The following is an 8,535-nucleotide window of genomic DNA, read 5'->3' as shown; positions in this document are numbered from 1 at the left end:
AAAGAAAGAAGGAGAGAGATGATTATTTTATTCATAAATATTAAATAGGTAATGGCTAGGGGTTACTTATAAATAGGTAATGGCTAGGAGAATTAAGGTTGTGCTGGTGATTTAGGATAACACTAGGATAGTGTTGGAGTGCATTTTTTTACCACATTACCTAAATGTGAGTTTAGGACATCATATAGGTAACCTATTGGACTTGCTCTTAGTACTTAATATCTGCATTTCAGTGTGTACAGTCTGGGGAGCTGTTCTGATACAAATGTTTACTTTCATACAGATTCAGGTCTTTCTCTGGACACAGTTTTCGACTTGATGATTGTTTAGTTTATGTACAAAATAAATTAACCGCAACCAGACAAGCACTTATTTTTTTGGCTTCATTCAGCTTCTATCAAACAGAAAAAAGAAAACAGCAAATGTTGATCGAAACTATGTTTCATTTTAGAAGTCACAAACGGATTTATTTTTTTTGTCAAACGAGAGAAAATGTATTTAAAATCTTTTTGTTCTCAGTCGGCATCCGAAAGTCTGCAGCCTGTTGTTATTGCTCATTAGTTGCACAATGAACAAGGATGGGGATCATGTGACTATCTTTTCTTTTGCATCAGAGTCAATACTTATGAACTCACAGATAAAGTATAAGATAGCATTTAGCAAAAACAAGATAATAAAGTGTAATAATATATAGCATTAACAGACTCAACAGAATTACAGTATTTGCTATAATTCATAAGAATAATTATTAAGGAAATTACAGTCTGCAAACAGATTCAACTTTCAGAACCCAGCAAACGAAAGATTAATCGTGAAAGGATGAAATAGTACTAATGGGGTGTATGTGTATATATATATGTGCTTGTTTATCCTGAATTAAATTGACAAAGGGAGAAGAGAATTTATAGATTGAACCAGATGGTCTCTGAGAAATGTGTATGATCAGCAAATGAAGGGAAGTTCCATCATTTCTCCGACTTGACCAGCGGAGGCTTCATCCAATAGCCAATTCTCAAGAAACGACAGTGGAGGGGGACTGCTCTTATGATCATCGGCTGGCCTGGCCTTTCTGTTATCCTTGGCATCGTCGTGATCATCCTCGTCATCTGACCCTTTATCAGAAGAGGAGTTCTTCTGATCCCAATTGCTGATTTTTGTGTTCAAGTTATCAAATGATAAGATGGAATCAAACACTTCATCAGATATTATATCTTCGCCTTCTGGTTTCTCACCCTTGGGGCGATAGCCACGTAGAGGAATTGTTGCTAAAGAGTCTCTGACAATGTTTCCATGTGAGCCACCGCTGGAAGAAGCATCAACAGTACTAGGCTCGACTGTTGTTTTCGTGGAAGATCTCATCCAACCCTGAAGGAGTCTTGAGATGTTCTCAGTGCTTGATGCATAGGTATTTGCATTGGAAGAGTTGTTATGGAAAGTGAGATCTGTCGAGGCAAGTGGACTTGTCGCCATATCAGATAATTTCCTTCTCTGATATTGAGCTGAATGATCCGATAGAGCTAGCATGTGGGGATCATGATCATCTGAAGAAGCTGTCTGGAGCTTCCTAATCTTCTTCTTCAAATGAGTGTTCCAATAATTTTTTATATCGTTATCTGTTCTTTGCGGAAGGTATGAAGCTATGGCTGCCCATCTGCCCATAATAACATCATTGTGGTAAGTATTCATCAATATTGTCTCTGCAAACTAAATTAACCATGCCTGTCAGAAAATTAGAGATTTGAACGCGTACTTGTTACCAAGTAGAGATTGGAGATGAACGATCATTCCTTCTTCATGTGGAGTGAAGTTGCCTCTCTTGATTCCCGGTCTCAAGTAATTTGTCCACCGCAGTCTGCAACTTTTGCTGCACCTCAGCAACCCTTTCATCCATAGCAAAACAAAACCAGTAGTGATTATAATCAGCCTAATGTCTCATTAGTCAGATTAGCATGCACAAATTATTCATGAACGCATGAGATTAAGAACTGTAATTCGTATTCTGAAGAGATCAAGTAAACTGGTATATATCAAAAGAGCTACAGATTTAGAAGAAATAGAACTAGTGTGTGCCTGTGTACTCGCGTGACACACCTACAAAACTTGTACTACCATTATTGATCCGATTGCTCACCAGTGTTTGTCGGCACAGATCTCCAATTTCCAGGACCATGTTCTTGGATATACGTGACTAAAACGATGTCCTCTTCCGGGGTCCAAGGACCTTTCTTGATATCAACTTTGTCACAGCAAGGAGGCCTTCCCATAGCTTCCTTTCTCCCTACTTCTGTCCCTCTCCGAGTCTTCTATTTTCCGAAAAACCAGCTCTGTACAGAACAGTAGTATGAACATGTGAAACTTTATTTATACACGCATACACTTAAAGATTACCTGAAGAAGAGGAAAGAGCTGACCTTTTGGCAAGCCTTTATAAAAGAAATGATCAACAACACAAGTCAATGACCCTAAAATTAGAAATTAAGAATATAAAGATGAAATTCTTTTCTGTTAAATTTGCCTTGTTAATCTAGAACTCGTCCAAGATGGAATGCTTCATGAATCTCCTCTTCATTTTTGCACTCATAATGGATTGGTAGTTAATCATTTAGGTTAGCTGGAAAGCTGATCATTTATTATTCTTCACAACATCGTATTCGTGTTTAAGTCTCTGGGATTCAATTCTGCGCCACTAGTCGACTCCTATTAAATTTGGTCCCGGCCTTAATACGTCAAGTCATAAGCATTAGTATTAATTATAGAAGATTTTTCACAAAAAACTGATACATTGTGTGGAGTGGTGGATACTCTTTCTACATGCTTCAAGATTAGCCATAATTTTTAGCCATAGTTTTTTCGTGCATCATGTTGGTCTAGTCTGATCACAAGATATCGTACAAGCCCTTTTAATTAGACAGTTAGAGGCAACAACTTACATCAGCCTAATAGAATTCTCTCCCCGAACCAAATTACGAAACGAAACATACCCGGTATATCCCAGCCGGAAGAGGGCATCAAGAGCGTAAAACTTGGAAGTAGGGTCCCAGGAGGCGGTAAGATGTCTGCAAAATTCACTTAGTTTGTTGCTTTACAGGAATTGCCAAATAAACCTACTCAGTATGTCCCGGCCCAAAAAGGGCCTCAGGAGCCTAAGACTTGAAAGTAGGGTCCAAGGAGGCGAGGAAGGTAAGATGTACGCAAAATTCATCTAGTTTGTTGTTTTACCCTGGACTTTATCACAAGAATTTAGTCTTTAATTCACCTGATACTTGCTTAGTTTGTCATGTTCTATTTATCGTATCTGGATCAGTGAGCCATACTTTCTTCAGGGGGAAAGAATAATTGCACAACATGCTGAAGTGGTGTAATTAAAAGCCAGGACACCATAAAACTCAAAGTAAGGCACTTCTAGTTCCTCCACTACCAAGATAAAAGAGGGAGATTTACCCGTGTGGGGAGTAGACTGTGACTAATCGACACGAGTCAAGTTACTGACAATTAGGGGTAGGTCAGGCAACCATAACTGAGGCTTAACTGATCCATCACTCCTACTTGTGGTGCTGTGATCAGTACTCTTGAATGATGGCAGACACACTTCATTACTTAGGCCAACAAGCATTTACTCCCGGAGAGCAGCTGAGACACGCTAAGAACATGCATGCATTATCATAAATGATGTTACACTATGAGTTCTATCATCAAAATCCTGGATGCTGATAAGACTGTTACTCTTGTTTGTTCTTCAACGCCAAGAACTAATCCTTAAATCATGAAAACAACCTTCTGATGAACAAACAAGAGGCATTCTTCAAAGTTAAGATGCAGTAAAAAGTTTTTCTGAAGGAAATGTTTAAATTGTGAATGCAACTCTAACATAACCTATGACAATGCAAATAGCAACTTGCTTTCCAGAATACTCTCAGAACACGAAACTGAACTTGCATTATTAAATATTAACCGCAAGTCCTGAAGAGTTGCTATCAGCCTCTGGTTCTTCATAAAGATCAAATCATCACTGCAGGTCCTGCAGCAGCTGTTATGTTCACCTTTAATATAGAAATAAAATACCCGCGAATCTGCTATAAGTTCTGGACAATCTTAATGAATCCTTATCTCTAACTTTAAGTCTCTGTCACCCCTAAACCAGAATTTATTGAGAGCTGTTCTTCATATAATAATTAATCTTAAGGCCTTGTTAAAAGCCCAGGTCTTTGAAAACTCATGGCACTGTAAATTTTACCAGATTTTTCACAATCCGAAACCCATTGAATAACTACTCCCTCCGTCCCATAATTCTTGGCTTGTTTGACTTTTTATGGTCAAATTGACCGAACTTTGACGGCAAATTACATGTAATTCTCTTGTAATTTTAAAAATATAAAATATGCATAATAAAGTACGTAAAGTATATTTTCTAATGATATAATTTTTATGATTGTTCTTAATCATATTATATATGTAATTTGTAGTCAAAATTTGGTCAATTTGACCATCAAAAGTCAAACAAGCCAAAAATTATGGGACAGAGGGAGTATTACTTTGTGAATCCAGATCCTATAAGATCTCGACCAAGTCACATTGACATTTAGTGTTTGTTAGAATATAATATGATTCTGGTAAGTCTTGGCAACACTTCGAGATTTTAGATGGACAATTACTCACTGTGATTTGATCCCGGCCCGTGTTGGCGAAGGACCCTTAAATAGCCGACACCAATTTCTGTCTTTATACCAAGCCACCAATAATCCAGATGTCTGCAAACCTTTGCGTGCTTAAAGAACCGAGAAAAACAAAAGTATCCTGTTAAAATTAGCAGACTGTAATCATCTGTTGATTTTCTTTCGACTGTGCCATTGATTCTCAGTTGAAAAATCTATATATACTGTTAACGGAGGAATTTGGTAGTTAACAAAATTCGAGGTTCGTGGCCGGAATCAAGATCTATGACGGTGGCTGAGTGGCGGTGATGAGATTTTAGGGGTGGCTGAGATTAGGGTTTCGAGTTGCCTCCATATGCTCCCAACTCGTGTCCCCCTAATTTGCCTACGTACCCCTATATTTATAGGGGATCAAGCCAGTACGTAGTTCTTTTCTCCTTAGGAAACCTAAACCTAATAGGATTAGGCTTCCCCTTCTGCTATCTTCCTCCTGAAAGGGGCCCAATACGATGAGGCCTAGTCTTGGGCCTTGTAGACTCTCGAGCACCCAAGACTTACCCCAAATGCAAGGACGCTTCTCTACTCCCCAACAGGGACAACCCGCCAGACTACAGAGATAGAGCCTTCCAGGGTGTATCTTCGAGAAGGTTCCACAAGCTCCCCGACAAGGACAACTCGCCAGACTACAGAGCAAGGCCTCCTCTAATCTTCATTCTCTATCTCCCAAGGAGGGCAACTCCTCAGACTACAAGGTAGAGTCTTCAACAAGTTAACAGTAGGATCTATACATACCCAAGGGCGTCCCCCTAGGTAAAATATGTCCCCTTCTGCCCTTCAAATGACGATCTTTCTCTGTAAGCTTCAACTTGGCGCGCCCTGAAGATAAGGCGCGCCCAATCTTCTTGAAGTGGTCTCTTCTGACTGACATGGCTAGCTTGGGCTTGGTCCACTCCAGAGCCCATCATAGTCTTCTTTTATGGGCCGGGTCTTCATGGTGATTTTTGCGTATAACAACTACCCCCCGATCTTGATGGCATTGAAGATGTCGACGAGATCTTGATGTCCTTCATCCCTTGAGATTACCTATCTTGGTTGTTCTTTGTTGATGCAGAAGATGTTGACGTTCTTTAACTAGGCGCGCCATATATTGAAGAAATTTCCTCTGAAGCCGATGTTGAAGGAGTTGTTTGAAGATGATGATGATTCTGCCTAACGGAGGTGAAGACAGTGTTTGCTTGATAGAGACAATGGCTAGGTTGCAGAGAATGAGGCCGCGGAAGCCGAGGCTGAGTTGATGAAGATGAGGCTGCGGAAGCCGAGGCTGAAGGAGAGGCCGCGGAAGCCAAGGCTGAGTTGATGAAGATGAGGCCGCGGAAGCCGAGGCTGAAGGAGAGGCCGCGGAAGCCGAGGATGAAGGAGAGATGAGGCCGCGGAAGCCGAGGCTGAAGGAGAGGCCGCGGAAGCCAAGGATGAAGGAGAGATGAGGCCGCGGAAGCCGAGGCTGAAGCAGAAGAACGTGCCTTCTACCACGTCTGTATGATCACCCCCCAGTTTCGGAGTATGAGCTTGACTTGAAGATGCAAGTTGGAGAAGACAGTGTTGCGGAGTTGTGTTGTGACGTATATTTACTCTGAATCTTGAAGACTGGAGTGTTGGATGTGTCTCTGTATACAACATATATATACAATTATATTTATCAAAATAATAAGGTTAGTATTTACCTCATGGCGCGCCCTGTTAGGGGAAGGCGCGCCTCTCGATAATTTCAAGAGAACGCTGTTCGGGGGAGAGACATCTTGTAAATATCCTCGATTGACATTACTTTCATCCTGAGCTCGTCTTACGAAATTCTTCGAATTTTTTTTTTCCTGTCTAAAAATAGCTCACTAAATAAAATATTAGGTTTAGAGGTACGCAACATTTATTACATAAACACCACACATAAATATATAAATATATATGTGGTATAATAATAATAATCAATGCTCGATTAAGAGAGTTATATAATTCAATTATGCATAAAATAAATTTAAAACATATTCATTCAAGAATAAATGTACGCATGACAAAAATTATATATTAATTTAAAATTATATTAAAAAAAATGAGAAATACTTATCTTTTCTTTGAACGTGCAAATCATCATGTACCTGCACTTATATTAGTTCTAACTCTAAAATAATACTCTACATATAGATCGCAATATATGGAGACAATACTTTCATAAATTTATGAAAAACATATCATGCGTAAAGATGCATAAAATATTAAAACATATATATTCAAGAGTAAATATATGCATGACAAGAAGACTATGCTTAATGAAAATTATAAATAAAATAGAAAATACTTATCTTCCTTTGAGAAAGCTGCAGACTTTTTATGCTCTATCCTCATGCAAGGTGGAAAAGTCTCCGCTATCTGGGAACATGCTTTTCATCGAACCTGTTTAACTTGCCACCACATCTGTTTAGTTCTAATAGTCCACCGTACTCGACATCCATGGCCTTCTATTATTTTTCCCTTTTCGACAGCCATTTCTGATTAAAGCTCTTATATAAAAACAGGTTAGTAGCATATATTCACGGATAATATTTTTGTAACATCTAGTTTTACATTTTCTACGTTTTAATTCTAATTATTATTATTATTAAACAACTCAACCTAAAAAATGGGCACCAAAATTGAAAATCATAATCATAAGATTACTAATATATTTGGACCGACTGAATTCACATGAATAAACATATAAATTATTCAATATAATCCATGCATCTCAATTATTACAACTTATTATTGGTACAAGTGATGATAGCAATATAAGTAAATTACTAAATCAAATAATAAACATATCACATAAAATATAGCAGGAAGACGTGAGGGATTTAGCAAATTGCACTTGGCATGCATTCTTTAAACTTTAGCTAGACAATAACATAAATTCAGGCAAAAAATATTTAGTACATAGAATTAAGTTGCCGACACATGGAGAAAAATCAAATAATCATGAATGCCACATATTAGGCATCACCTATGCAATATAAATAAGTTAGTGGTGCGAGACAAAATAAGAAATAGGATACTTATCTTTTTATTTTCCGGTGGTTGCAAGCTTCAGCCGAAGTACTAGCACTGTGCCATCAACTTTCAGTGATAGCCTTGTCCCGAAGAAAGTCAGTGCTACAAAAGTTTCTGTCCATCTACAGAGCTCACGTTAAGCCCAGTAAGGTAGGCAGTAGGATACAAATTATCAATGAATAAAACAAATCAGAATCCTGTAAGTCAGAGACTCCGGTATCATCTAGTCCTTGCGCCTTCTTGAAATTCTGGATTGCCTATGAAATATTCCAAATTATTTGTTGCAAGCTCTGACCGAACAATAAGCCTGCACTGAGTCTCAAGTTGCATGCCTCAGCGCTTCTGCATCCTAGAAATCTTGAGATGATATATATGAATGGCCTGATTATCACTATGAAGCATTGTTGTCGCCACCTTTAAATATAGAGATTCCAGGCAACTCGATTTCTCTCATGCGTTGCAATCAGTAGCCACAATTTGAGCTAGATGTAAACGAAGTTCACGCTTGTACTGCATTGGTCAAAAGATAAATCTACCAGAGGCATAACCAATAAGAAAGTCTTCGCGAGGGAGTCTTCTTCATGACAATGGATCATAGTCAAGCAAGTTAAACAATTAGTTGAAATCTTATTTTTACACATACAATCGATAGTAGAACATTAATTAAGTGGCAGATATATAAACATCAGGAATACTTATCTCTTTAACGAGCCGATACAGAAGTAGGTGAAGCCGGTATATTCATCACCAAGGTTCAACTTGTGTAGCTTTTTATGCAATACATGACAATCTGCTTCTCCTCCGG

The 8,535-nt window shown here is 38.5% G+C and overlaps 1 protein-coding gene across 3 annotated transcripts; it reads right to left on the bottom strand.

The window, feature by feature from the left end:
* Window positions 1–631: 631 nt before the first annotated feature.
* LOC108211350 (transcription factor MYB60) lies at window positions 632–2,671 on the bottom strand. Of its 3 annotated transcripts, none has more exons than XM_017382925.2 (4): window positions 2,389–2,671; window positions 2,132–2,324; window positions 1,751–1,880; window positions 632–1,651 (listed from the first exon to the last, which is right to left on the bottom strand). In XM_017382925.2, the coding sequence occupies exons 2-4, from the start codon at window positions 2,262–2,264 to the stop codon at window positions 943–945; spliced, it is 972 nt and encodes a 323-aa protein (XP_017238414.1). In that variant the 5' UTR covers window positions 2,265–2,324; window positions 2,389–2,671; the 3' UTR covers window positions 632–942. The 3 variants fall into 3 exon arrangements, with proteins under 3 accessions (XP_017238414.1, XP_017238412.1, XP_017238413.1); XM_017382923.2 differs by having other exon boundaries at window positions 2,412–2,670; XM_017382924.2 differs by lacking the exon at window positions 2,389–2,671 and having other exon boundaries at window positions 2,132–2,382.
* Window positions 2,672–8,535: the final 5,864 nt, after the last annotated feature.

The sequence above is a fragment of the Daucus carota genome, chromosome 3 (assembly GCF_001625215.2).
Source record: "Daucus carota subsp. sativus chromosome 3, DH1 v3.0, whole genome shotgun sequence".
NCBI classification, from domain to species: domain Eukaryota; kingdom Viridiplantae; phylum Streptophyta; class Magnoliopsida; order Apiales; family Apiaceae; genus Daucus; species Daucus carota.
The sequence above is the reverse complement of the archived record's forward strand: the minus strand, read 5'-3'. Positions and strand labels throughout refer to the sequence as shown.